At 58.7% G+C, this 26,816-nt stretch overlaps 5 protein-coding genes across 20 annotated transcripts in view; 3 read left to right on the top strand and 2 right to left on the bottom strand.

Annotated features, from left to right (window-relative positions):
* ABCA2 (ATP binding cassette subfamily A member 2) overlaps positions 1–5,476 on the top strand; it is a 34,497-nt gene extending 29,021 nt beyond the window's left edge. For all 5 annotated transcript variants that reach the window (XM_038156009.1, XM_038156006.1, XM_038156005.1 and 2 more), the window contains 9 exons: positions 75–253; positions 559–700; positions 1,039–1,173; positions 1,350–1,453; positions 1,705–1,797; positions 2,089–2,191; positions 2,327–2,464; positions 2,656–2,862; positions 3,089–5,476. In XM_038156009.1, coding sequence (XP_038011937.1) covers positions 75–253; positions 559–700; positions 1,039–1,173; positions 1,350–1,453; positions 1,705–1,797; positions 2,089–2,191; positions 2,327–2,464; positions 2,656–2,862; positions 3,089–3,124 — 1,137 coding nt within the window. In that variant the 3' untranslated portion in view covers positions 3,125–5,476. The remainder of the gene's footprint in view (positions 1–74; positions 254–558; positions 701–1,038; positions 1,174–1,349; positions 1,454–1,704; positions 1,798–2,088; positions 2,192–2,326; positions 2,465–2,655; positions 2,863–3,088) is intronic.
* Positions 5,477–5,630: 154 nt separating this feature from the next.
* On the top strand, positions 5,631–9,312 carry CLIC3 (chloride intracellular channel 3). 4 transcript variants are annotated; one of them, XM_038156012.1, is made up of 6 exons: positions 5,631–5,933; positions 6,793–6,902; positions 7,256–7,381; positions 7,521–7,627; positions 7,903–8,078; positions 8,411–9,312. In XM_038156012.1, the coding sequence occupies exons 1-6, from the start codon at positions 5,694–5,696 to the stop codon at positions 8,570–8,572; spliced, it is 921 nt and encodes a 306-aa protein (XP_038011940.1). In that variant the 5' UTR covers positions 5,631–5,693; the 3' UTR covers positions 8,573–9,312. The 4 variants fall into 4 exon arrangements, with proteins under 4 accessions (XP_038011940.1, XP_038011939.1, XP_038011942.1 ...); XM_038156011.1 differs by having other exon boundaries at positions 7,903–8,553; XM_038156014.1 differs by lacking the exon at positions 6,793–6,902 and having other exon boundaries at positions 7,903–8,553.
* A 130-nt stretch (positions 9,313–9,442) lies between these two features.
* PAXX (PAXX non-homologous end joining factor) lies at positions 9,443–11,850 on the bottom strand. Its single transcript, XM_038156710.1, is given in 6 exon segments — positions 9,443–10,033; positions 10,489–10,563; positions 11,096–11,348; positions 11,418–11,437; positions 11,498–11,643; positions 11,725–11,850. Coding segments are annotated over 6 exon segments (828 nt in total). The 5' UTR covers positions 11,811–11,850; the 3' UTR covers positions 9,443–9,785.
* Positions 11,748–13,537, top strand: TMEM141 (transmembrane protein 141). Of its 9 annotated transcripts, XM_038156019.1 has the most exons (5): positions 11,801–11,930; positions 12,033–12,099; positions 12,202–12,285; positions 12,462–12,593; positions 13,225–13,537. In XM_038156019.1, the coding sequence occupies exons 1-5, from the start codon at positions 11,877–11,879 to the stop codon at positions 13,302–13,304; spliced, it is 417 nt and encodes a 138-aa protein (XP_038011947.1). In that variant the 5' UTR covers positions 11,801–11,876; the 3' UTR covers positions 13,305–13,537. The 9 variants fall into 9 exon arrangements, 5 of the variants coding, with proteins under 5 accessions (XP_038011946.1, XP_038011945.1, XP_038011944.1 ...); XR_005259250.1 differs by having other exon boundaries at positions 11,748–11,930; positions 12,033–12,285; positions 12,403–12,542; XM_038156018.1 differs by having other exon boundaries at positions 11,748–11,930; positions 12,033–12,285; positions 12,374–12,542.
* Positions 13,538–15,175: 1,638 nt separating this feature from the next.
* ENTPD2 (ectonucleoside triphosphate diphosphohydrolase 2) lies at positions 15,176–26,661 on the bottom strand. Its single transcript, XM_038156010.1, has 9 exons — positions 26,104–26,661; positions 20,280–20,397; positions 19,638–19,788; positions 18,855–19,014; positions 18,535–18,762; positions 17,952–18,218; positions 17,643–17,762; positions 17,231–17,365; positions 15,176–16,227 (listed from the first exon to the last, which is right to left on the bottom strand). Exons 1-9 carry the CDS (start codon positions 26,212–26,214, stop codon positions 16,027–16,029), a joined length of 1,491 nt encoding a protein of 496 aa, XP_038011938.1. The 5' UTR covers positions 26,215–26,661; the 3' UTR covers positions 15,176–16,026.
* Between the last annotated feature and the right edge of the window lie 155 nt (positions 26,662–26,816).

The following is a 26,816-nucleotide window of genomic DNA, read 5'->3' as shown; positions in this document are numbered from 1 at the left end:
GCCCAGGGACGTGGGTGGGGCAGTGGGTCCAGGTGGCTTCTGGTGTGTTGAGTCCCCCTCCACTTGCCTGCCAGGTGTACAAGTCCCGCAAGATTGGGCGCATCCTGGCTGTGGACCGGCTGTGTGTGGGTGTGCGCCCCGGGGAGTGCTTTGGGCTGCTGGGTGTCAACGGTGCAGGCAAGACCACAACATTCAAGATGCTGACAGGGGATGAGAGCACCACAGGTGGAGAGGCCTTCATTAACGGACACAGGTAAGGGGGGGCCTGGGGGCTGCCTGCTTTCCTGGGGATGGGATGGGGTCTGCTTGGAGGGCTCCCAGGATAAAGCAGCATGAGTGAGCTTGTGTGTCCCAGTGGGACTCGACAGCCTCGTGTCCTCCTGGGTGACCATCAACCTGGGATGTGGGCCAAGAGACAGTGGCCCTGTGCTGAGGCTGCCCAGTGGGGTTTTACCTGGGCGAAGATGCTCCAGTGTAAAGGCATGTGAAAGAGGGCTCAGCAGCAGTCCTCACAAAAAGACTTCTTTCTTCCCACAAACCCTCAATCCTCTCCCACAGCATCCTGAAGGAGCTCCTGCAGGTCCAGCAGAGCTTGGGCTACTGCCCCCAGTTCGACGCGCTCTTTGATGAGCTGACGGCCCAGGAGCATCTGGAGCTCTACACCCGCCTGCGTGGCATCCCATGGAAGGATGAGGAGCGGGTAGGGCTCTGGGCAATCAGTTGGCAGCATCCAAGGGCTGGTGCTGTGCCAGAGGGATGGCATCTCACTGGACAGCAGTGGCAGCCTGAGCCAGTGCTGCTGCTCTTGTGACAGTGCCACCCTAGCAGTGTGCCCACATGGGCTGCCAGGGCCAGGCACATGCACTCACAGGTCCCCACCAGTGCTCATGGCTGTGCCAGGGGCTGCCATGGGGCTTCCCTGATTGGCACTTGGCTAGTAGTCCCCTCAGCAGCTGATGTGCCAGGGAGCCCAACCCCTGCCTGCTCTGCCAGTCCTGTGGCATTTGCAGGATGACAGCAGTCCCTCATGCCTTGCAGGTGGTCAAGTGGGCACTGAAGAAGCTGGAGTTGACCAAGTACGCAGACAAGCCTGCCAGCACCTACAGTGGGGGCAACAAGAGGAAGCTATCCACAGCCATTGCGCTCATTGGATACCCAGCCTTCATCTTCCTGGTGCGCCCTGAGGGTAGAAAAATTACTCCAGGTGGGAGGTACCCACCCCCTGTTTCACCACACGCCATGCATCTCCTGGAGTGTGGGATGGTGGCCTGATCCAGACTCAGGACAGGAAGGGAGTGGCAGGGTCTGTTCCAGGGCTGGCATGTCTGAGGGTGCTGTCTATCCCCCAGGACGAGCCAACCACAGGGATGGACCCCAAGGCACGGCGCTTCCTCTGGAACCTCATCCTGGACGTCATCAAAACGGGTCGCTCCGTGGTGCTCACATCTCACAGGTCCAGAGGAGTTCTGTGCCCATGATGCCTCCGAGCACCTAGGGTGCTGTGTGGGAGGGAGAGGGCTCCCCAGTCCCTAGCATGAGGAGCAGGGGGATACTGGGACACACTCTGTTGCCTTCTCTCATCCCTGGTGGTGGGGCCACAGCACTTGGGCGATGGTCTGGGAGGCCCAGCTCTCCACCTACCCCTACCATAGCCCTGGCATTGTCCTCCGATGCCCTCCTCTGAACCCTCCCTTGTCACCCCAGCATGGAGGAGTGTGAGGCCCTCTGCACCCGTCTGGCCATTATGGTGAATGGGCGGCTCAAGTGTCTCGGCAGCATTCAGCACCTGAAGAACAGGTAAGAGCCTGGCAGGAGCTCAGAATGCCTGCATGGCAGCAGCCTGTGTGTGCTACTGGGCAGGAGGGGGCTGGATCCCCCATGGTTGGGTAACAATGTGGCATCAGTGACAAGATACCAGCCCTCTGTGTGGGTGCTGCTTTAGAAGTGGGCAGGAACAGGGTCACTGAAGTGCCCTGCCACTGATCTGGTGTCCAGCAGTGGCTGCCTGAGAGCATCGTCCCCTTCCATAGAGTCATGGGGGAGCAGATGAGGGGACAGGTCCTCATTCGGTGCCTTGTTCCTGTGCAGGTTCGGTGATGGCTACATGATCACAGTGCGCACCAAGTCCAGCCTCAATGTCAAGGAGGTGGTGAGGTTCTTCAACCGTAACTTCCCTGAGGCTGTCCTCAAGGTGAGCTGCCCATGGTGGCCATGCTGTCCCCTGCCAGCCACCACTTCCAGGCACAAGCAGCCTTCATCTGCCATCGGGTGATGGGAGGGAGTCTGGGAGTGAGGGCTCAGTGTCCCCTCTGTGATCACCTCCCAGGAGCGTCATCACACCAAGGCCCAGTACCAGCTGAAGTCAGACCAGATCTCACTGGCACAGGTCTTCAGCAAGATGGAGCAGGTGGTGGATGTGCTGGGCATTGAAGACTACTCTGTCAGCCAAACCACACTGGACAATGTAAGACTGGGGACAGCATGGGCAGCTGGATGCTTGTTCCCGGCAAGTGCCAAAGTGCTGGGCAGGATTTGCCTTTGGGGCAGGGGTTGGAGCTAGATGGGGAGCATGGCAGGATGCCCTGGGTCCTGACCTGGCAAGCATGGGGTGGGGGTGCTTGCAAATACTTGAGTCTCCTGCCCCTTCCTCCTCAGGTGTTTGTGAATTTTGCCAAGAAGCAAAGTGACAACCTGGAGCAGCAGGAGACCAGCCCCAGCTGTGTCCTGCAGTCACCCCTGGAGCGTGTGCTGAGCCTGCTGCGCCCCCGCGCTGCCCCCACTGAGCTGCGGGCCCTCGTGGTGGAGGAGCAGGAGGACCTGGAGACTGATGATGAAGGCCTCATCAGCTTTGAGGAGGAGAGGGTGAGAGGTTGTCCCCAGATCTGTGTGTTCCTGGTCCCACTTGTGTCTGTGCCACAGGCCCTGGGACTGTGTGCTGTGACACCACAGAGGTGACACAATGGAGTGGCTGGGCCTGGGAGGGGTGGGGGCTCTCTGCTCTGCTGCCTGTGCCACACTGTGGCCCCAGATGCCCTGGGTATGCTGGCTAAGTGGGCAGCCCCTGAGCCCTGCCTGTCTCCCTGCTCAGGCTCAGCTCTCCTTCAACACGGACACGCTGTGCTGAGACTCTGGGGACCACCAAGTTGTCAAGCCACCAAACCCTTTTGGCCTCTCCCCTCCCTTTGCCCCGTGGAGCGGAGTTGCCACAGCTGGAGCCACATGCCAGGGAGGACACAGTGGGTACAGCAATGCCTGGATGGACCTCGGAAGCCACCATCTGGAGCAGCATCACCACGTGGTATGGGGAGCATGGTCCTCAACATGCCATGGATGGAGACTCTGAAGGAAAGGACATGGCTTGGTGCCAGCACTGCCAGCCCCACTCACTTTGGGGCAGAGACACACAGGCCTGTGAGCGGTGCCTTTGGACACCCATGTTGCACTCATTCTGGGGACCCTTGGCTGGGGGTACCTCCCCAGGCCTGGCCCCGTGGAGCTAGAAGAGGGATGGCCGCTTCCACATCACCCCTGGCTGATGCTGCCCTGGGCACCACTGGGCAGATGCTCTGGTCCTTCACCCATAACCGATTTCTGTCACCAGTGGGATGTCACTGGGAGTCTTGGCCTCACTGGGGGTCATCCTGCCCACCCTGGGGTCTGTTCGCCCTGGCCCTGTCTGGCCTTGGGCACTGGCTTTGTCCCCAGGCAGCAGTGCTGTGCAGAGGCACGTGGCAGCCTAGAGGGGTATTTCACAGGGTATTTCACATGCTGGCACCAGCTGTTTCTCCCCTCTGCCCCTAATCATGTCACTCACCCTCAAGTCTCTGATCCTGCCTCCTGCCTGCCCTCACCACTTGCTTCCCCTATCACATGGCATTGCTGCAGCTCTGCCACCTTTCTGCTGTGTCCCTTTCCACTTTACTTTTGCCCTGACACTTGTTCCTCAGTGTTCAGCTCTGTCCAGGAACCAGCTGCACTAGGTTCTTGTTGTTGGGTCACTGGTGGTACTGGGTGAGGGGTTGCAGCACCCCAGCTTGGCTTTGGAAGCTGGTGGTGGGGTGGCCTTAAGGTACGAGGTCGGGACAGTCCGAGTGGGTGCCAGCAGCTGGCAGTGGTGCCTGGGGTGGTGGGGAGGGAAGGATGGACTGCAGTAGTGGGACTGGCAGTGTCACTGGCCAGCAGCAGGCATCCCTTCAATCAGCAGTGCCCCTCCTTTTTGCAGAGGGTCTTGCTGCCTTGTCACCCACAGGGACTATGGCTGGTGCCTGCAGCTCTCAACAAGTTGCAGCTGTGCTCAGAGGTGGGCCTGTGATGATGGCTGACTTGCCCCGCCACTGCTGGGTGCCAGTCTTTGGCAACCCCCCCAGGGTGGCTATGCACCTTCTTGGGGAGCAGCCATGGTCTGTCTGCCCTGTGTGCTCTGATGCCCTCTCTGCCTTCCTGGCACAGGCTTGGCTGGAGGCCCTGAGCAGCTCCAGGCACCTCAGCTGGCTGCTATGGGAGGTAGGAAGAGGCTGGCTCTGGCCCCACTTGGGCACAGGAACAGGGCCTGACCTCAGCTGTCCCCATGCCCCCTGGTCCTATCAGGCCCATATACCACCTGCTATGGATTGTGATACAATATACAGTATTTTCAATAGGGGGAAAACTGGGAGAAGAAGCTCTATTTTCAGATTTTTCAGACCTTTTTTTTTTTTTTTTTTTTTTTTTTTTTTTTTTTTTTTTTTTTTAATGGCATATGGGAAACTGGCTGGATCTGGGATGGGTTGGAGGGCACGGGGGGCAGCCCCCACCAGCGTGCCCCTGCTTCTGTGCTGGCCACACTCTGCCTTCCCCAGGGGATGCTGGGGGACAAGCCAGCTCAACGTTTGCCATTTGCCATCAGGGGGGATAGTGTTATCTCTGAGTCCTCAGGGTGGTGGCACCCTGGGGCACTCCAGGATGGGCAGTGCTGTTGTGCTCTGGGCTTTATCCTTGCCCCATACCTGCCACACTACACTCTTGTTCCAGGTTCCAGAAGGGCACTGGCACCCCAGTCACAGAGCGTCTTCCCTGTCCACCCAGTCTTCCCCCTGCCACCATGCCATCATTTGCATGGCTTCTGAGGGTCAGTGGAGGTGCCCATACAGCCTGGGTGGCCATGGCGGCCTACCTGCCATGGGCTTAGTGCTGCCTGGGCACAGTCACTGTGCTAGAGTCAGTCCAAGGGTGGAGAGGGAAGGTAGCACCCTAGGGCAGGGGTGGCTGCTGCCTTAACACTGTTCACGTCATTGAGTTTGGCCCTGCTTCCAGCCTTGCCTCCCCCTCCACGTCCTTGGCCACCAGCCGTGGGCATGGTGCCAGTGCCATGCTCAGCCCTGGGCGTGGGGTCCCTGGGGGTGGGGACATCTTGGAGCTGCCTGTATATTGCTACCAAACAAAAAGATGAAATGTGAAAATAATGATTGTTTTAAATAAAAAATAATAACTGAATCCATTGAGGCTGTGTAGTGGGGCAGGGGGGGAATGGCAGGGCTAGGTGCCTGAGAGGGCCTGGGCTGAGGAGGAGAGTGGCAGTGCCTAGGGTGGGGGTGCAGGATCCTGCTAGGGGCAAGGAGTGCTGGGGGCACAACACAGGTCTGTGCCCAGTGCTTGTCATCATTCAAGCAGTGTGGGGTGGTTGGAGGTACAGGCAGGAGTGGCAGCAGCTGGCAATGCCACCAGCTGCATTACCGGCCTGGGGTTGGCAACAGCCACGGTGGCAGGGCCCCATGGCAGGGCGTCCTGTCTGTGCCAAGGGGCCAGGCGTGGGTGGGAGCGGGTGCACCCCAAGGAGGAATGTGGGCTGGGAGGGGCCGTGGTTTCAGCTGTTGCACTCAAGAGTGCAGCCAGCAGTGCAGCAGCAGCCACCACGCAGCATGGCCGAAAAACCCCAAATCCAGCTCTTCATCAAGGTGAGGGGGGTCCTCTGGTCAGTGTCCCAGGCCACTGGTAGCTCTGGCAACCAACCCTGGCAGTGCTGTGGTAGGGTGGCTGGGCTGCCCCTGCCCACTGCAGTGGCCAGATAAGGGGCACTGGGCAGGCAGGGGGGCAGATAGTGGGCAGCGGGTCAGGCACTGAGTAGGCAATGGGGCTGACAACAGGCAGTGGGGCAGGCAGGGGACAGCAGGCAGATGCGGGGAATAGGCAGCGGGCAGCTTGGGCTCTTCTCCAGGGCACACTGCTTGCTGCTTTCTGCCCTGCAGGCACAGGGGCTGTGGGGCCTAAACCTGGGGAGGTTGGACCAGGTTCCCTCCGAAAGCAGGGCCCAGCAGGCCAGCACCGCAGCATCTGCCTGCACCTGCCAGCCCCTTCCCAGCCACCACCTGGCTAGAGCAGTGCCAGGACAGGGCTCACCTGGGATTGTGGCTGGGGTTGACAGGGCTACCAGTACCTCTGTCACCTTCCTCTGGCACATCTCTGCTCCTGGACTGTCCTCTGCCACCCCTGCTGCCACTACTGCTCTCAAGCCCTTGTCCCCCTGGCAGGGTGAGGCTGCTACAGCCTGGAGGTCCTTGTCCCCAGAGAGTGCCAGGGCCAGCACTTGCTGTGCCCTGTGGCTCCTCTGGGGTGTGGCACTGAGGCTCTAGGAGCAGGCAGGGGCCAGGAGCTGGCACCTTGCCAGGCATAGCAGGTGCCATGGATGGCAGCACTGCTTGCCAGGCTGGGCTGGGGCATGTGCCCTATCATCTTCACCCTGTACCCTCTGGGGCGGACCCCACTGACACCATGCCAGGGCGAAAGGGCAGCTGACCTCTCCTTCTGTGCCCACAGGCAAGCGAGGACGGGGAGAGTGTAGGGCACTGCCCCTTCTGCCAGCGGCTCTTCATGGTGCTGCTGCTGAAAGGGGTGCCCTTCACCCTCACCACTGTGGACGTGAAGAGGTGAGTGGTGGCCCCCTCCCAAGGGGCGCCAGCCCTGGGGCCAGGATCATGTGCAGGGTGGGGAGTTGGTAGGTCCCCAACACTTTGGAAAGGGATGTGAAGGGTGGGCACTGTGGGATGCATGGAGCTTTTTGTACCTCCCCAGGTGACCACTGGTGCTTGGGGGAGATTGGCAGGTATTTCCTTGGGCACACACTGAGGCAGGAGGGGCCTGAGGGCACCACCTTGTGCACCAGTCCACCAGAATTCCCTTTGCTTGGGACACGTGCACAGTATGAACACACACACGCACACACAGTGCCCTGCAGAAACCTGGACATGCCAGGCATCAGTGGTGTACCCATCTCCCACAGGGCGCTGGACGTGCTGAAGGACTTCGCTCCAGGTGCCCAGCTGCCCGTCCTCCTCTACAATGGCGAGCCCAAGACTGACACGGTCACCATTGAGGAATTCCTGGAGGACCAGCTGGGCCCCCCCATGTCAGTGGCTGGTGCTGCCTTGAGAGGAGGAAGGGGCCCCTCCAGAGAAGGGCAGGACAAGCTGAGGGATGAGGGGGCTGACAGCACATTAGCCTGTCAGCCTCTGGTACCTGCCTCAGCTGTGCCCATATCCTCACAGGTGCCCCAGTCTGGTCCCACAGTACCCGGAGTCAAGCCTGGCTGGGAACGACATTTTCCACAAATTCTCTGCCTTCATCAAGAACCCAGTACCTGCCCAGGACGAGGGTGAGGAGCGGGTGGGGGAGCATCCCAAAGCTTGGCCTGGTCACACTGAGCTTTCCCAGTCTCCCCACCCAGTCCACAGTGGAGTCTGTCCAGGCACTGCCTTTCTCTACATGGGCCAGTGTGGCTATGCCAGGTCCCTGTGGGAGGGCAGAGGCAGGTGCCAACCTCAGCCAGATGGGAAGAGGCTGGCAGGTGCTGCCTGGACACCTGGGGTGGGCTGGTAGGAGGCCACAGCAGAGCAGGGCTGTACTGCAACCTGGCCACTCTCCCTGCAGTGCTGCAGCGGAGCCTGCTGCGGGCCTTGCTGAAGCTGGATGAGTACCTGAGTGTCCCTCTGGAGCATGAGCTGGCCCAGGACCCACACCTCCAGGTCTCCCAGCGCCATTTCCTTGACGGAGACCACCTCACACTAGCTGACTGCAACCTGCTGCCAAAGCTCAACATTGTCCAGGTAAGCCACGGGCGTCCCAACACCATGGACTTCTCCTTTCCCTGGCATCCCTATGCCCTCACTTTCCTCTTGGCACCTACAGCAAGCCCCTGCTCCTTTCCCAGTTGCTCTCTCAGTTCTGTGCCCCCCAGCATCCCTTTCCCTAGGAGCCCTGCCCAGCACCATGCCCTCCCACAGATCCCACTCCTCTCTGCATCCCGAGTGCCAGCCCTCCACTGCGCAGTGCCACGAATGTCCTGGCTCCCTGCCACCCTTCCCAGCTGGTGCCTGCCCTGGTGGTAGAGCCCTCCTTGGCACAGTGTCAGGCAAGTCTACCCCATCTGTACCCACAGGTTGTGTGCCAGCACTACCGCCGCTTTGGGATCCCCAAGGACCTGCGGGGCGTTTGGCGGTACCTCAACAGTGCCAGTGAAACCAAGGAGTTCAAATACACCTGCCCCAATAGTCAGGAGATTATACAAGCCTATCGTTCCGTGGTCCGGGCACCGCAGTGAGCCGGGCATGTGCCCTGGTGGGTGCAGGGCCAAGGCTGGGGACAGGCAGGTCAGCGCTCACCCTGCCCCTGCCTGCAGGGGCTCAGGAGAGCTGTGCCACTCACACCCAAATTCCCTCCGCTGGCACACAGGTGCTGGCAGCAATCTGCAGTGCACTCAGCCCCTCTTGTACCATCCACCCTTCCTCACAACCAGGACAAGCTCTGTGGCCACTGGGGCATCAGGATGAGGGCAAAGGGGCACAGCCATGGGCACCATCGGTGCCATAGCTGTGCCCGGCTGAGGGCAGGGGCACAGCTGGGGACAAAAAGCTGCCCTGCAGCCACTTGCACAGGCAGGCACACTGTGCCACCCACCTGAGCAGCAGGCACCACAGGGTGCCCTCACACCTGCACCAGGTAAGAGGACCTGGCACAGCCACAGAGACCTAGGAACAGAGCTGGAGGGGGATAGCACAGGCAATGGGCAAAGGTCAGTTCCCCCCCAAAACTCACTATTAGGAAGTCTCAACAGACTTGGGGGGTGTGAAGCAGGGAAGCCCAAGCTAAGCTTCAGAGTTCCTGGAAATCAATAAAAGCTTTGCAAGTAAGACCAGTGTGAGTCTGGAGTGACCACCCCAGCAGCTCCTCCTCAACAGGCTTTGTACTGACATCCTTGTCCTCTCCTAGTGCCCAGCAAGGCAGAGTCCACCCTCCCCAGCTCTCCAGAGGGGTTGGCCAGGTTCTAACCACACACCCGTCAGCTCACTTGCAAAAAGCTGGCAGGGAAGGGAACTCCTCTGAGGCCTGGACATCTGGGTTCAGCTGAAACAGGCCCAAGGCTTCCTGAGAAAGGGAGAGGCAGAATGGACAGACACACCCAGAGAGAGCAGCTGGCTAAAAACACCTTTAGTAGCAAGAAGCAAAGCACAGGTCATCTTTCCATTCCATGGTATCAAAGCTCCATCCAAACTCCACCAGTTCATGGTAAGTGAGGTCAGGAGCTGGGTCCCTGCCAGCAGGGAAGAGCTGCAGGGGAAACACGCACCATGCTGGTGTCCCCTCTGCTCCCTCTGTTCCCCCCAAAGGGGAAAGCTGAGGGGTGGCGGCCAGGTACTGCTGCCTCTGTTGTCTCCCTGGGTCGAGGAGCTCAGCAGGTCTGGAACAACAGGGACACCTCCTCACTCGGACATAGGGGTCCATAGGGCTGTCATCAGGGCACAGGACAGCACCCATCAGGAGTCCTCGAAATTCACTCCAGATGGCGCCCTCTTGCTGAAAGGGGATGGAGGAAACATCAGAGTCACAAGCCCCAAGCCCTGCTGCCACGTAACTTCGGAGCAGAGCCCACAGGGTGCCCAGCGAGCACCATCCAGCCCCAGCACTGACCTTTTGAAAACAGGGTTAATGAGAGACTCCCCCGGTACCTTCCTTTTGGCTGGCAAAGCTGAGCCAGAAGCCTTATTCTTCCTGGGGCTGGGGTCTGCCTCAGTGAGGAGCAGGCAGGACACAGATTACAGGTTACCCAGGAGCTCTGGCAGCCCTGCCAGTCCCTCCATGGCCAGGGGGAGCCTCCGGGAGCCCAGCCTGGCAGGACCAGCAGCCACAGAGGGCAAGAAAGGGCCAGACTTGGCCTCCTCTCCCAAAAGGAGCCATGGATCCACCACAGCCTCCAGTCTGGAAACACAGGAAAGCCTGCCCTCCTTCTGAAGCTGGCAATGCCCAGCCTTTGACCTGAGCATCCCAGATACCCTGAGAGCCACCACACTAAGCCCTGCCCCTGCTCTGCCTGGAAGAGCACCAGGACAACGAGTGGCTACCAGCAGCCACAGCCGAGGGCACTCAGAATGTCCTGGAGAGCACACGGATACAGGACCACCAGCCCCCAGGAGGGAGAAGACACAAGATTGCAGGGCAGGTGCCCCTGGCAGTGCCTACCTGGCAGGAAGAGCTGCTAGCTCTGGGCAGTGTTCTTCTCAGGGCTGCAGGAAGATGCTAATGTCTCCACTACGACTGAGACAGGAGCCAGAGCCAAAGCTTGTGACAAGGCCCCCCACCAATTCCACATGCAGCTCTTCAAGCCTCCCCAGTGAGCTCCCTCCACAGCCAAACTGAGCCCCATTCTCCTCTCAGCACTTTCATCCAGACTGCTGCCGCTGCAAAATCTTTCCAGATCCCTCAGACAGAGATATCTGTAAGGTGACTCTGACATTATGCTAGCGTGGTGCTGGCCATGAGGACAAGGGCTGTGTTTCTACACAGAGACATATCACTGTGTCCTCCCGGCCCAGGCAGGGTCTCTTCTGCATGCAGAGGTCTGGTGCAGACCCTGGCCAGCTTTGAAAAAGGGCCAGCCCGAACAGGGAAGTGACGGGCAGCAGCTCTTCTGCCGGTCTACTGGGACCGGTGAGAAGAAACCACCTGGGGTGAAGCCCTGTCCTGCTGCGGCTGAACTCGGGCACCTAGGGCACTTTAGGTGGGGGTGACAATCCCATGAAGGTGGCAGGAGCTGCTAGCCCTCCCCTCTTCTAAACCCACCACGGACCTTCCAGGCGCCTCTCCAGGCTCTCGATGCAGCCGGCCATGCCGAAGACCAGCGCCTGAAGCTGGCTGCGCGCCTCGGCGGCGGGCAGCTGGGCGAGGGTCAGGACCGGGCACTGCGGCTCTTCCGGCAGCCGCAGCGTGGCCGAACCCGGACCCAGGCCCAGCGCGGCGGCCCCGTGACCCGGGGCGGCCCTGCGGGGCGCAGGGGTAAGGGGAGCAGGAGAGAGGGGGGGCCGCCCCAGGCGAGGTGGGGCCTAGGGTGGGGGGAGGCCGGGGCGAGAGGGTGCCTGTAGCGATGGAGGTCCCAGGGAGGCGGCACCCACCTGAGCATCGCGCCGTGCTCCTCCGGCGGGCACCGCCGCAGAGGGAGAGGAGGAGGAGAGCGCATCCAACACGGCCTAGCCTGGGTCCAGATCCATCCTGCCCCGCCAGTACCCCGGTCTCAGCCCCGGGCTCTCCCGCCTTCCCCTGTCCCCACTGGCACCTACAAAGCCGAGCGCCGGGCAGTCACCGAGCTCCCCGGCCCAGACCTCCATCGCGTCGGTCACACTGCGGAAGGAAGCAACTCAGGCCAGGGCTGCTCGACCCCCGCCCGCCCCCCTCTTGCTCCTTCTCCCGCCCCGCTCTCACTAGACGGCGCCGTCGGGTCCACAGTAGCAGAGGAATCGGCCTGTCCCGGTTCGGACCTCAATAAAAGGCCCCATCGGTTCCGCCATGGCCGCGGCGGAAGGGGCGGGCGGAAGGGGCGGATCCTGCCCCGGGCCGGGCCCAGTAGCCTTGCCATGGTGAACCTGGGCGTGAGGCGCGTGGAGGATGATGTGGCCGCCAAGCACCCGGTACGCCCCGTGGGGGACGGCCTGGGGGTGCGGGGGGTGGGGGTGCCGGGACTGAGGGAGCCGGGTGGGGTCTCCGGCCCTCGCGCTGACGCCTCCCCGCAGGCGCTGCAGCAGTACGCGGCCTGCCAGTCTCACGCCTTCATGAAGGGCATCGGCACCTTCCTGGCAGGTACGGGCCGGTCCAGCCACTCCGGCATCCCCCTTGGCCGCTCCCCGCGGGCAGCGGGGACGTCCCGGCCGTGTCCGGTAACCCCGGCCTCGGTCTCGGCAGGCAGCGGGGCCGCCTTCGCGGTGCAGAAGTTGGCGCGGCAGAAGCTGCCATACAGCCCGCAATGCAGCCTGCTGTTGGCTGCGGGTAAGTGCCCAGCCCGAGCGGTACAGAGGGGTGTTTGCCACTGTTACGGGGCCCCGTCTCTGGCTCCAGCCACCTCCCTGTGCCCCAGTCCCCAGGGCTCAGGAGGGTTCGCGGCAGCAGGTGCTGTCCCCACGGTGGTGCTGCTGGCACTCCCAGGAGCACCTCGGCCGCCCCAGCTGCAGGGTCCCTCGGAAGCTACGTGGTAACCAGAGCTGAGACGCAGAAATGCTCCAACTTCTGGATATATCTGGAGACAGGCAAGTCCCCACAAGAGCTCGCCATGACTGATGGGGTGTCTCAGCCTGCAGGTACAGTCATATCTTCCTGCTGCTTTGCCTAAGCTTGTTGTGCCTGCTTCTTCCCTGCTGCAATAATTACTTTGCTGTTCCTGTCTTGTAATTTAGCTGGTGACCGTGTCATTGCCAAAATGTCATTATAAGTCCCACACTGGCACCCTGCAGCCAAGGGGTGTGAGCAGGAGCACCCATCGTGGGTGGAGCTCCTTACCCTGTTTCATGCCTCTCCTGTCCCTCTGTGCACCCGGCACAGTGGGTTCCTTGAGCAGGGCTGGTGATGTGGGCTGGGTGCACTTACTGCTGCCTTCTGCCCTGCCTGCTTTGGGTATTCACGAAAGCCAGCACAAAAGGCTTGTTTGCTGGAAGAGGAAGGAGAAGGTAAGGGATGGAGAGAGCAACTGAGGTGTGGAGGGATTTGCTGCCCAGTAGGGTGGGCAGAATTAGAGAGGCATCAAGACAGCCGCTGCTGGACAGTTCTCGTTGCTGCTCGCTGCTTTCTCCTATGCATACCTTGAGCTCCCAAAGTTAGGCCAACTTCAAGAGGCTTTACGTGCTTCACCAAAGCTCTGTGGTTCTTTGCCCATGCTTGGCAAACCCACCGGGATAGCTGGAGGTCCAGGGAACTTGTACTTTCTTGTTGCAGAAAACCTTCCTAGTGCAGAAGACAGGGACGGCGCTGCAACACTGGTGAGGAGGAACAGGTATGGTGACGTGATGGAGTAGCCAGCAGAGCATAACCTGCCGTGCCTGTGTCCCACTTCACCCCTTCTTGTCTGCCCAACCTGACGCTGCCCATGCTGCCCGTGAGGGTGGTGCACTTGGTGACACTTCTGGAAAGCTCAGAGGACTTGATCCTGCCAGAGAGAGCGTGGTGGAGGCACCTCAGGAATTGCTGCCAGCCCCACGGCCTCTGCACATTGCACTGGGGGTACAATAAAAGTTGAGAGCTGATTGCACTCGTTGTGGCTGAGGTGAAGGGCAGAGCAGGTGGTGAATGTCAACCTGAGACAATCTCTGCAGTGAATGTTGGAGCAGAGAGCTTTGGTCCCTCTGTGATGATGGTAGTCACAGTCAGCACTTGGATTGCTCTGAGACTGCAGGCGCAGACAGGTCTGGGCTAAATTGTGCGGGTAGAGCTGTTGCTGTGTCACCTATGTTTCCTGAGCCCCGCCAGTCCCCATGTCCCTTCCACCACAGCAGCAAGGCTTTTCATACCTACCTGAACAGGCCTGAGCTGAGTCCCACAGCTGGGTGGCCTCTGGGGTGTCCCCTTCCCCTGCAACAGAGCTGACCATGTGCCCAGGGCCCCTCTCTGCAGTGCTCACCTGTCACTGGCTAGTCCCAGATTGCCCATCCAGATCCATAACTACTTGGCAAGGTAATGATACTGTCTCGAATCCCATGCACACAGTGGGGCATGTGGGGTTTTTCCATGTCAGACTCCAAGACCTTGACTAGGTCAATTGTCTGCTCCTGGTGGATGTCCAGCTCTGATTCAGCTGCAGCTGAATTTCTTAGAAGAGGAAACCCAGCCTGAATTCTGGGAGCTGCCCAGGTTCTTAGAGCAGTGTTTCAGCTTCAGGAACCAGAAGTGCCTTCTCCATGTGAGATACATAGACAGGCCCTGAACATCAGTCACCACAGGAGGGAGTTCCCTGTGCTGAGGAGATGGGCTTGGGGAGGAAGCTGGGCTTGGAGGTTCACAGCATCCTCTGAACTGGAATCAGGTTTGCCCTGTGCAGAGAGATGGGGAGCAGCCAGTGGAAGAGCTGAAAGCAAAGTGCTGCCGGGAACAGGTGTGTTAAGTCAAGCATGGTATTCCAGGAGTTAGGCTGGAGCAGGGAAGGGTGTTGGGGAGCGAGCAAACCCATGGAGCAGAGTTGGTGCTGCCAGCAGGAGCAAAGAGGGCAGTGAGAAACTGCAGCTCCCTGCAGCCACTCCTCTTTAGTGTTCATGGAACGTGCAGGGCAGGGGAAGGCTTCCCAAAGGACTGGAGAGCTGGGACCAGTCACATGCAGCTGCCGAGCACTGTGATGTGTGTCCTGGTGTCTGAGCTGCCAGTGACTGCAGCAGCAAATGTGAGCTGCTTCGCTGCTGCCCTTGAGCACCAGAGCTGGGCCCTGGTGGAGGCTGCTGGCAGGTTGTTTTGCTGGGGGCTGTGGCATTCAGGAACAGCTTGAGCTGCCTGCACCCGGCTTTGGGGTGACTGTGCCTCCAGCACTGGGGAAGCACAAGCTTGGTGACTGTGGCCGACTGGAGCTCCTCCACCTCCAGGTGGGCCTGGGTCTGGCGTGAGGTTTCCAGCCCACCTTGGTCTATTTGAGGTTGTCTCCAGGCTGGTAGAGCACACAGAGCTGTGACAGTGTCTCAGCACTGGACAGGCTGCAAGGGCTGAGACCTTCGGGCAGAGCCTGACCTGCAGATGTGGCTGAGGGGCTCTGCCCCCATGGAACAGCCAGGCTGAACTGCCTGTTGCTGATCACAAACCACTGAGCCATGGCAGGGGTTACAAAGGTTTATTTCAGATTATTTTAAAAAATCAAGCAAAACCAAACCTTCTTCATGTTTATACGTCCCTGTTCTTACTCAAATGCATCCTCCTAGCTGCCTGGTGTGGGGTGATGCCAAGCTCAAATCCCAGTGCAGAACAAAGCCCCACAGTGCGGGAGCCCATCGGCTCTCTGCCACAGCATGGCCATGCACCACAGAGCTGCAGGAACCGGGGTGTGCAGGAGTGTCTGTCTGTGGCAAAGACAAGTCTGGCATAGGAACCATGGGGGTAGTGAAGGCATCATGTCTGGTTGGTGAAGTGGGACCTGGAAGCTGCCATCTTCCCACATCAGCTTGTCCTTATCTAAAGCTAAGGCATTGCTAAGTCCTTATCTAAAGCTGAGGCAAATGGCCAAGAAAAAGACCTTGCTTTCAGGAAGGTCAGTGGGGTTTGTACATCAGCCAGAAAGACAACATGAGCTTCAGGTGATGGCCCAGAGCTCCCCAGGAGGCAGGACTGATGCTCCAGGGACAGGCTAGCGAGGTTGGCTATAAGGACTAGTGTAAGTAATATTCCCCATTCATACCCATACACATGAAAATTAATCCTGTTGTTGCTTGGGCTCATTGGCTCAGTTCAGCTCAGCTCTGGTGGCAGAAAGATGCCCTGGCTCTGAATGTCCCATTTCCAAGCCTGCTTCAGGGTCCATCCCTGAGTAGTGCAGGGAAACATTTAAGCCCTTCTCCCACAGGGCCAGTGATCCTCTTCTGTCCTTCCTTTCCTGCAGCTTGAGGGCAAAGGGAGGGCAAAAGGATGCAGCTATTCTTCTGGGACGGTGTCAGGTTTTGGAGGAGGACATTGAGCACTTGCCACATCCCAAGCATTCACACCATGGAGCCTCCAGCAGGTAGGATGGTGCTGGTCCTGCAGATAGGACCCACCCTGTCCCTGCCATCAGATTATGCTGGACTTGCTGTGCCGGAGCAGGCAGATGGCAGTCACCAGGGATGTCAGGGTGGTGACCACGAAGAGCAGGATGAGGATGACCCAGTAATTGTACAGCATGCTTTTGTGGGAGGAGGGCTTCTCTCCTGGGATCATGTTGGTGAGGTTCAGCATGTAGCCCAGGGCCCAGCCAATGGACGTTTCTCCTGCCTATGGAAACAGCATGGCACGGTCACCATCCAGCCAGCCCAGCTGCATGGGCCTCGGGAGACCATAGAATCATGGACTCACTGAAGTTGGAAAAGGCAACTAAGGTCATGGAGTCTAACCAGTAATGCCAGCTCTGCCAAGGCCACCACTAAACCATGTCCCCCAAGTGCCACATCCACACATGTTCTAAATCCCTCCAGAGATGGTAACTACCCTATCTGTGGGCAGCCTGTTCCAATGCTCGACCACACCTTCCATGAAGTAATTTTTCCTAAAATATAACCGAAACTTCCCCTGGCACAATTTGAAGCCATTTCCTTGTCCTGTGACATGTTACCTGTGAGAAGAGACCAACCCCCACCTGAGTACAACCTCCTGTCAGGGTGTTGTAGAGAGTGAGAAGGTCCCCCTTGAGCTTCCTTTTCTCCAGGCTGCGCTCCCCCAGCTCTCTCAGCTGCTCCTCCCCTCTGGGACAGCTTCAGTGTCAGCCCAAGGGAGAAGTGTGTGGGGGAATCCACAGCCCCCTTGAGCTTCTGCTTGCCCACAGGTCCAGCCAGCCCAGGGACAGAGCAGTGACCATCTTGTGCTGAAGTGGGCTCATCCCCTGGGAGGAAAACCTTGTACGCTCAGGCCACTCCTGATCTTCTTGCATATCCCATAGCATGTACAGACAAAAGTACCTCCTGCCCTGAGGTAACTTCCCAAAAAGCCTCAGCAAAGCATTGTTTGGGATGGCTGGTGTCTTGAGGGCCAAGGAAGGGCTGAAGGACCTGATCCCATGACCACCCCAACAGCCAGCTCAGCTCATTTGTTTCCATCCCCTAGGAAATCCCTCCAAAAACCGAGAGTTCCATCCTGTCCCTGTTGACTGAGGTCTTCCTTGATTCTGCTTGTCTCTTTTTCCATGTGGGATCATCTCTCCTGTAGGGTTCTTTGGCTTAACTCCAAAAAGGGTTAGAGAGAGAGATCACATGGGATGGGGATGTATTTTGGTGCTACCCACCTTCTTCTGGAAGGCAATGTTGGGGAAGGAGTGGTTGTTGAAGCTATAGCCTTTGGTGGTGAGCAAATACACAAATGTGCTGACAGCGCAGTAATCTGGCAGCCTCTTCTCCAGCTTTGGGGCTTTGAGGAGCAGCTGGGTGGGATGCACAGAGGGAAAGAGAAGAGAGGTCAAGCCAGCAATGGCCAGGCTTGTGTCTGTGGCCTGAAGCTCAGGGTGGTTACATCTGTGAGGCCGAGGCTACCGCTACCCACCTGAGCCCCCTCCCAGTCCCATGTAGGAGCCATCAATTACCTTCCCCCTACTCCACTGGTGCCAAGAAACCCAGTGACCTCCAAGGGCTTCTCTCAAAGCCTGGGTGATACCCCACATGAAGCAGCACCCTCCTTCCCATGATGCCCAGGGAGCCCACCTCACTCCAGCTGGTGGCACAGGTGGTCTCTGCAGCATCCTTCAGGTCGCTAGGCAGATGCACGAGTCTTCCCATCACGGTCTGTATGAAATCCACCGTGTAGAAGAAGGCAGAGAAAGCCTGATGGAGGGAAAGGAGCAGCTGTGAGACGGGCTCGGAGTAAACTCTCTGACCATGAGCAGAACTGGCCAATGTGGTGGGCACCAACAACTGCTGTTGCAGAGCTGGGGGTCTGATTTTGCTGCCACGTGATGCTGGGGAGCTGCCCAGCCAGCAGCCAAGTCACCACCCTCCTCATATGGGACTTACAATGAAGTTTCCTGAAACCTTTGGCTGGAAAACACCATCAAAGGAGCAGTGAGAAAAGGAGCAGTTGGTGAAGTCAAAGAGCTTGCTGACATGCAGAGTGCAGAGGTTCCCATTCCCAGTGCCGACCAAGGTAACAGTGGTGTTGAGGGCAAGGCTTGGCCTCTCCTTCTCCGTGCAGGGGCTGTCATAGATGCTGCTCAGCAACAGGCTCTTGTTGTAGCCCATAGGCCAGCAGGGATGTGAGACAGTTTCTTGGTAGCTCTCAGCCTGCCAGAGGAGAGACACATGGAGTGCATGAGCTATGCATAGCACAGCTTCCCCAGAGCTTGAGCAGCCAGCCAGAGAGCAGTTGACAAAAGTGTCTCAAAATGGCTTGGGCTGTCTTTGCTCTAGCCAAGGGCTGCATCATCTAATGGAGATAGTGGGAGAAAGCCCTAGGAACACAGGAAAGGGTTGGGGGCAAAACCCAAGTTGGCTGGTAAAGGTGTGCAGCTGGTCCAGGGCTGAGGGACAGCGAAAACACTGAGGTGAGGGGGCAGCTGTGGGGTCGTGACCGCCAGCATCCACATCAAGCACACACTACCTGGAGGAACTTGGAGAGCAGCCTCTTGAGGACCTGGTCCCTCCCATAGCAGAGGAAGCTGTGCGTGTACACTTTGTATGCCTGGCCATACAGCTTCAGCATCACCTCGTTTCTGGGGTTTTCAATTGTGTCCCTTGTTTCAAAGGTGATCTGTGTGGAAGCACCTCCAAAGTCCATGGCCCCCAGGGTCTTCTTCTGAGGCTGGATCCATTCTCCAAGCCATCCACGCTGAGCCAAGGAGGAGAAAAGCAGGCATAAGTGTATGATAAGCTGCCCAGCCACTACAGCCATCCCACTGGATGTCACTATCCTCTGCTCACCTTGATGAAGTTCTCCAGGAGATAGTTTGCAGTAACCCATCCAAAGACCCCTTCCTCTTCCCCTGACAGGATCTTTGCTTCCCGGAAATCAAAGGGGTATGTTTTCAGTGTGGCTGCTACAGCTCTGAGGACAGCATCCGATGCCTGTGGGTCCGCAATGCTGTGGGCCAAGTGAGAGGGTGGAGTGACAGACCTGTGCCACAGTGCTGCAGAGCCCTCCCTGTCCCAACGGCCCTTGAGGGCCAGCACTGCCATAGCAGGGCCCAGGGGAGAGATGAGCCCTTGCCTGGGTACTCATAGGCATGTCCCAAAAAAACCACTAGCTAATTCCCCTTGTCTCTGCTGGAGGAGGCAGGTAGCAGGAATGAGTGTGCTCCTCCCTGCTAGGACAATGGAATCCATCCTGCCTGGGCTGAGTGAGGGGAGCATGACTCCTCCCCATGTGTGCTTTTTGAGGGGTGATTATTCTCACTGTGTCCCATCAGGCTGGCAGTGGGTGCAAGGGATTTTCCTCCTAGCATCCAGTAAGTCTGGGTGGGTTATCCTGGTGTTGACAGCTCCACCAGCCCCCGCCAGCACTGTGCTGGCTGTGCCCTGCAGAGTATAACCTGCTCTGAAAGGCAGGACCACTTCTGCAGGCGACACAGCACTGGGCAAGTGGGTGGTCAAGAGCTTTGCCAGCAAAAGGGCAACACTTTAGCCATCCTTCACCACCTCCGCCCCTGCTGTGTGTGGCAAGCTCGCATGTCAGAGTGGCACAACAGGGCCCCCCTGAGCACTCACTTGAGCAGACGCATGCCAGCTGTGGCGCCCAGGTAAAGCGGAGTGCCCGCATGCTTCTCCTTGGGCACATCTCTCAGGGCCTGGTTCAGGCAGTGCTCCAGGCTTGTCCCAGCTGCCAGAGGGTTCGAGCTGTAGCTGGAGATGCCGGGACCTGTGAAGAGGAGAAAGCATTGCTCCCTGCTGGTGAGGGGATGATGCTCAGTGGGAAAATATCTGGTGAGCAGCTTTGCCCCTTCCAGGCTGTCCAAAAGGCAGTTTTCTGTGGGCACGGAGCCATCCAGGGTCCAGCCACATCTATCTGCCCACACTGCATCCTCTGCTGGCTGACAGTGGGGGAAAGGTTGATAAATGGAGAGTGAAAAACCGACCCTGGCTCCTCACTGGGCTCGGCAGGGAGCTGGATTGTTCCCTGGTGGTTCAGTACCTGCCAGGAAAAGATAAACCACAAGCATGCACAGCTGCAAGCCTTGGGGGGAGTTGGGAGACATTTTAGGAATAGAGCTGAACCCTTTAGAACATGTCACTGCACTGGTGAATACAGAGGGAGGCAGCTGGGCATGACAGGGCCACTCACACCATGCTGCCCTGCCACAGGGATGCAACAGATACCGCCACCAGCCCTGGACCAGGGCCAGCCCTTACCCTCCACATCACACATGCTGTGCTCGCTGACCACCCCGGTGTCATTCTCCTTGTCTGCAGGCCACTTGTAGATGAACATGGTGGTGTGGGAGGACCCAGCGTCCAGCACGATGCCGTACTGCAGGGGGAAGGCAGTGGGTCAGGCCTGGAGGCTGAAGGCCCTCTGGATGCTCCAGCCTTTAGCAAGGGAAGGCACTGGGGCTCAGTGCCACACTGCGGGTCCACACTCCGACCCTCAGTCCACACTCCTACCCTGTCAGTGCCCAGCAGCTCCGGAGTATCATCTGGCAGAGGCAGGCTTTGCTCAGCCCAGCCTGGCACTGCTGGGCCCACACCTGCCCAAAGAGGGCACTGCCTGGCATGTGACTGGGAGTGGGATACTGGCCATTCTGGAATGCTACTTGGAACAGTCCAGGGGCTCTAGCTTTTTGGTAAGGGGACCCCCTTGAGTGCAGCTCAGGGGGCTCTTCCCCCACTGCAGGTTACCATCACTCCTGGCTGTCTGCTGAGCCATGCTAGCCAGTCCCTGGGACTGGTGGTGGGGAGAGACACCTGAAATGGCTCCTTGGGATGCTCTTGGCCAAAGAAGGGCAGCCAGGCCCTTCATCCCTCCTGCCCTTGTATGGCTTGGCTATTCTCTGGCTATAAATAACCCTGCTCCTCCTGCCAAACAAGGTTACCCAGCTCCCAGGGAGGGGACACCATACATGCTGCCTGCAGCACCCCTGGGTGTACCCCTCTGCCTGACCCCTGCTGCCCATGGTCTTGGGATTGCCCATGCTGGCCCCCTCAGGGCTGTGAGTATGGGGGAAAAGCAAGGCAGAACCCACAACCACCCCAACTGAGCATCTCTGGGATGAAGCCATCTAAGGCTTAAACCTCCTATGAGGTCTCTGTCTGCTCCTGCCCTACCCAGACTCAATAGAGCCAAGGGCTGGAGTAGGCAGCTCCTCTCCCTGCCCGGCTCTGGAAGCCACCTCAGCCCTGCCTGCCATGGGTGCCCCATGCTACCCCTTTCCCTATCACATGGTTTTCACCAGCTCAGGCAACAGAAGTGTCAGGGACACCTGAGGTCCCCACTTATAGGTAGCCTCAATTACACCATGAACCCATGGCCCTGCACCAGTGGTACCTTCTGCTCCCTCAGAGGACCATCTCATATGGATGACCCTCCCAGACTCACCCAGTGATTTGCTCATGCCCTGGGCCAAAAGCTACAAGTTAGCAGAGAATCCCCCTCTGTGGCCAGGCTGCAGCAGTGGAGTAGCTTCAGCTCCTGACAAACACCGCAGAGAGGAGGGAAGAGGCTGACAACTCCCCCCAACACCTCTCGCCAGCCTCCTGGGCTGGGTGCTGGGTTGAGTGCTCTGGGCAGGCTTAGAGGGCTCTCAACACCCTCTTTGCCGAGCACGTGCCACCCCAGTCCGTTCTCGCCAGAGCAACCTCTGCCTTGCCTTGCCTCCCTGGGGTCCTGTGGTCACCCCTGTGTCCCCAAATGAGCAGTCACCGACCAAGCACAGGAGAGTCTGAGGAAGGTCCAGCCCTAGGGGACCCCCTCTGTCCACTTCAGTGGCACATGTGCCCACACACCCTGTAGTCACCATGCAGATGTCTCCGGTTTGGTCACAAGGCACTGCATTACCCCAAATATCACCTGGAGTGACACTAGCAGGAGCAGGGTGGCAAGGCTGTCCCCAAAGGGAAAGCATCAGTAGGTCATCCTTAAACTCGGGGCTGAGCACAGCCAAGACCCTAGGAGTAGTCTCCAGCCCAGAGATGCCATGGAGGGGCTGAAGTCCACAGAGAGGGACAAGGTTGGAGACAGGGATATATCTACATGGTGGCAAGGGCTGAGAGATGCTGTAGTATGAAACAATAAGGATGACCTGCAGTGCCAGGGATACCTGGTGCTGCCCACCATGAGTGGGGTCAGCCTGGGAGGGGACACTAGACTAACCCCATGGCAGGAAGGGACATGGCCACATGGCTGGCTCTAGGGTGAGCAGGAGGAGACCCACCACCTTTGACAGGGGGAAGGCTGATTCCCAGGGTTTCTTCCTGCATTCAGCAGGGCTGACTTGGCTGTGCCCGACTTCCCACCCCATGGAGAGCTGGTACCAGGATGTATTCATGGGGGTACATACCTGGGGTGGAGTTGCACATGTAAAGAGGCGCACAAATGTGTGTGCACATGTGCATGCATATATGTGTGCATGTGGTCTACATGCTGCAGGAGTGCGCATGTTTGCATGTGTGTGCATGGGCATACAAAGATGTGTGCAACTTTAGGTATGGATGCAGCTATGTGGCGGTGCTTACACGTGGGTATGCATGGCTGAGGTGTGCCAGTGTGTGTGCACATGGGTGCACATGTCTGGGCATACGTGCATTTAGGAGGGGTGTGTGCATAGGTGTGGATGGGCACACATACCATGTTGCGTGCCCAGGGAAGTGCAGGCAATGAGAGGCAGCACAGAGCCTGCACCCAGAGCAAGCCCCATGCAGAGGTGACATGTTGGGGTGACACCTGGAGCAGGATGCAGAACTGCCTGTGCATGTAGGCACATCCTAGTGCCCTTTGCTGCCAACACCTGTGGGTCGGGGTGGGGGGTATCTCATCTTGGACCCCCAGCCCATCGCCACCAGGTGTGGAGTGGTGGGTGAGGGGCATACTGTGGGTCCCCCAACCTTGGCAGGGGCAGTAGCAGCAGCGCTTGGCCTGGCTGAGGTAAGGTGCTGCAACACGATGGTGCTGCCTCTGCAGAGAGTGCCTAGCCAACTGCTGCCACAGCTCACCCCACAGCCACCCCAGCAGGAGACGAATCACCACAGCCTCATGCCAGCCCCTCCTGAGGGCATGGAGTTTGGCACCCCAGCTTGTCCCTGTGGAGAAGACATCCTTGCCTGGGAGTGGTAAGCAGGGGTGAGAATTGTGTGCATGGTGCATGAAGGCACCAAGGCAGACATGGGCAGGCTAGTATGTTCCCAGTGATGAAGAAATGTCATCTCCTCCAGTCCCAAGGGTACCTCATACCTCCAGCATCCATACAGAAATCATGAATGGCATCACCTACAGTGGTGTGCAATGGTGCCAGCCCCTGGCCCCAGATCCTGTCCCTGTCTTAGCTTCTGTCCCTGCCTAGAACCTGGGCTTGGGCATCAGAGCCACTGCATTCCCCAGAGCAGAGTGTGCTGCTGTGTGGGTCTGAGTCACGGCTGAGCCATGGGCATGGGCAGGCGGGCTCCAGGGGCCCTATAGGGGGGAAGCCCCAGGAGGGAGGATAAAAGCCCACCCTGATAGTGATTTGCAGTGTAAGTGCTGCCCTCAGCTCTGCCAGCTGAGCTGCCCTGTGCCTGCTAACAAGTACACTGCAAATGAGGGCTGGGGAGACACAGGGATGCCCTGGCGCACTCCCACACCAGCACCTGGCTCCCATCACCCCGCTCATCTGCCTCGGCATGTTTGCCTACTGGCACCCAGGCCTTTGGCAGGGCCTCCTGCATGTGGTACAGTCCCCAACACCAGCATCTCCTGGTGGCACAGGGATTTTTCTAATAAAACCCTCTGACCAGACCCTGGTGGTGCTGCAGGCAGAGGGGACACAGAGGGGTCTCCACACTGGGACAGTTTTCCGATGCCAGCCCTATCTCTGCTGCCTCCTACGTCACCCATGGCCCCAAGGGCTCTGCTCCAGTGCAACATCACTCAGGCCAGCCCCAGTCAGGGCTGCTCAGTCCTGAAGCCCCCGCATAGGGGACACAGAAGACAGTCATGTTCCCAAAGGCCATGAGTAGTGCTTGGGGCTCCTGAGCAGTGTATGGCTCTGCCCAGGGGAGGAGGCAGATGGGGACATTGAGAATCCCCCATGTGCTGCTGCCTGGCACTGTGCCCCATGGCCATCCATGCCTGGGACTCCAGCCCCCATCCTACAGGCCCTCCAGGCTGTCCCATGTCGCATGAGGGGCCCATCCCTGGCCTCCCACCATTCTGCCTCTCTGAAGGGAGGTGAGGTCATGCAGCACTCAGGTTTGCAGTGAGTTGTGACAGGTTTCCTTCCTGCTGCAGTAGCCACAGCAGCCACAGGACATAGAAATTGCCGGAGATACATTTGCCAAAAGAAGAAAGAAAAGGGCTGTCAAGAGCAGGCAGCGGCTCAGGGCAGTCAGGCTGTGAGCTCCACTGCAGACCCATGAGGGAAGGATCAATCCCTCAGCAGCAAAATAACTAATCCAGGGTGTTTTTAGGGCTATATTCCATGCAAAGGAGCTGGAAAAGGAAAATGTAGAGCTGTAGCTCAGCAGTGAACAGCACTATCCAGCAGCTAACGTGGACTGAGTCAGCAAGGACCACATCTTGTCCAGGCCATCAGAAGATGTGCCCAGGGTCTCCCATAGCAGGACCAACCTCTAAACCATGTGGGCATCTTTTGGGCTGAGTTAAAATAACACAAAGTTCTGCATTCTCAAAACAGCACTGGGCTTTGTGTGAAAGCAACTCCTCAGCACCTTCCTGGTGCCAGCCTCATGGGAACAGGCACTGCTGGACACTGGAGCACACACCATGCTGGACCTCATAGCATATCCAGGAACTCTGAGTCCCTGGGCCAGGCCTTGTGCAGAGCAGGGTCAGGACCCAGGTGGGTATTCAGGGATGCTTGGCCCCAAACTGCAGCAGTGCCTGCAGACTAGAAGGTGCTAGCACTCAGAGGGAGAAAAAGCACCAAAAAAGGCACAAGAAAATAAGTTGCTGGGAATTCATTTGGTTTAAAACCGAAGGTCCATCTTGGAACCAGGAAGAAGAAAGGCTTTCCTGGCTGATCCAAGTGCTACATATGGGGGTTTTGGTACTGATCTAATTCCTCCATGTTCCAAAAGATAAAATCCACTTTGAAACCAGCTCAGGGCACTGTCCAAGATGCCCCAGCATGTGGTAACAGGGGGCCAAGAAATGTGTCACAGAGAGGAAGTTAAAAATTGGTAGTTATACTAAGAGCAAAAAGGGTCATCTTGGCTAAGCTAGCTTGTCTTCACTACATCTGACAAACCCAGAGAGAAGGCAGCAGCACATCTGGCATGCAGGCTGGCTCAGAAAGTTTTCAAGTAAATTGCTTGGGATGAGAAAAAGGGGATTTTAGATGAAATATTTTTCAGGACAAGAGCCTGGGACTATTTTAAAACAAAAGACTTGTCCTGCAAAGGGAGTACTTGGCCAGCAAGAAATTGTTCAGGAACCTCTTTCATCATCCAAATTTACGATGAAAAAGGAAAAAAAAACCCAAAAAACCAGCTTGTATTCAAAGGAAAGTGCATTTGCCTCCCAGCAGCACTGGCTCAGGCAATGCAGTGGAGCCCGGGGAGATGCTGGGGTGCACAGGGAAGCCCTGGCCCAGGCAGAGCAGCAGCAGATGCTGATTCGGCTGCTCTGACCTGGAGGGCCGCTATCTTTCAGTGGGTCCAACAGATTCCCCTCCCAAAGCGCACGTCCTAAGGCACAACGGATGGACGGCCGAGGTCCCGTAGCCGGGGGGTGCCGCAGCGGAGATGCCACGCAACGGGTCTCGCTACTGGGGCAACTCCCTCCCTGAGCACCCGGCGGGGGCTGCTCCCTGCGACCCTCCCCGCAGATGAGGGACCCCTCAGCCCCGGCGCCTCCCGTGATGCTGGGGATCCTCTGATGCCGGCGTCTCTTCCCACCAGTATCCCTGCACACCGACAATGCCACACACCGACGTGCCCCCGGCGGCTCCCCCAGCCCCCGGCAGCCCAGGACCTCCCGGTGCCCGCCGCCACTCCGCGCGCAGTTCCCCCGCGCTGCCCCGCTCACCTTGAAGCCCGGCGGGCCCCGTGTGTCCCCAGAGCCGAGGAGGAGGAGGAGGATGCCTAGCAGGCAGCCGAGGGCCAGGAGCAGGAGCAGGGCGGCCAGGCGGCGGGCCATGGCGGAGCCGGGCAGGTGAGCGGCTCGGCAGCGGCGGCGGCGGCTCCTGCCGCTCCTCCTCCCCCGCCTGCTCCTCGCCCGCCTCTCCCGGCTGAGTCACCGCCTCCCCGGCCCACCCGGGCGGGACGCCGGGCTCCGTGGCGCTGCGCGGAGCAGCCTCGGCTGCGAGTCCTGCAGCTGCCCGGGCCCGCACTCACATCTTCCTGCCCCTTCCGCCCCGGGGCCAGACCGATCTACCTCCCCCATGCACGGTTCTTTTGCCCAGGATCAGTCCCAGCCCGGCCCCTCAGGTACCGCCCCGGTCCCAGAATCAGCTTTGTCCCTCGAGCATCACCGTTACCGGGAGGGCTCAGCCCAATCCTGTCCCTCCTCCCTGGGCACAGCCTGTGTCCTTGGGATCAGCACCATCTACCCCTCCGGGCATGGTCCTTGACCCCAGGCTCAACCTCATCCTGCTCCCCTCCCTGGGGCTTAGCCCTTAGATGAGTTCAGTGGGATGTGGGAACATCCTGAGATACAGAAAAGCTTCAAGAACCTCTCATCTACAATGATTAACAGCTGTGGCTGTGATCCTGCTTTTAATCATCACAAGAACTTTGTGA

The sequence above is a fragment of the Motacilla alba genome, chromosome 17, assembly GCF_015832195.1.
Source record: "Motacilla alba alba isolate MOTALB_02 chromosome 17, Motacilla_alba_V1.0_pri, whole genome shotgun sequence".
In the NCBI taxonomy this organism is placed as follows: domain Eukaryota; kingdom Metazoa; phylum Chordata; class Aves; order Passeriformes; family Motacillidae; genus Motacilla; species Motacilla alba.
Note: the sequence above shows the minus strand (reverse complement) of the source record. Positions and strands in the feature narration are given on the sequence as shown.

Bases quoted from the DNA above. Each gene is read 5' to 3' on its own strand.
- CLIC3 (XM_038156011.1), top strand. From the start codon at position 5,694: ATGCCACCAGCTGCATTACCGGCCTGGGGTTGGCAACAGCCACGGTGG. The intron at 6,903-7,255 runs GTGAGTGGTGGC...CATCTCCCACAG, and splicing joins ACCACTGTGGACGTGAAGAG to GGCGCTGGACGTGCTGAAGG. The intron at 7,628-7,902 runs GTGAGGAGCGGG...CTCTCCCTGCAG, and splicing joins AGTACCTGCCCAGGACGAGG to TGCTGCAGCGGAGCCTGCTG.
- TMEM141 (XM_038156016.1), top strand. From the start codon at position 11,877: ATGGTGAACCTGGGCGTGAGGCGCGTGGAGGATGATGTGGCCGCCAAG. The intron at 11,931-12,032 runs GTACGCCCCGTG...GCCTCCCCGCAG, and splicing joins ATGTGGCCGCCAAGCACCCG to GCGCTGCAGCAGTACGCGGC. The intron at 12,286-12,461 runs GTAAGTGCCCAG...CGGCCGCCCCAG, and splicing joins CAGCCTGCTGTTGGCTGCGG to CTGCAGGGTCCCTCGGAAGC.
- ENTPD2 (XM_038156010.1), bottom strand. From the start codon at position 26,214: ATGGCCCGCCGCCTGGCCGCCCTGCTCCTGCTCCTGGCCCTCGGCTGC. The intron at 19,789-20,279 runs GTAAGGGCTGGC...TCCTCTTCACAG, and splicing joins CAGCATGTGTGATGTGGAGG to GTCCCGGCATCTCCAGCTAC. The intron at 17,763-17,951 runs GTAAGTCCCATA...TCCCTCCATCAG, and splicing joins AGGTTTCAGGAAACTTCATT to GCTTTCTCTGCCTTCTTCTA.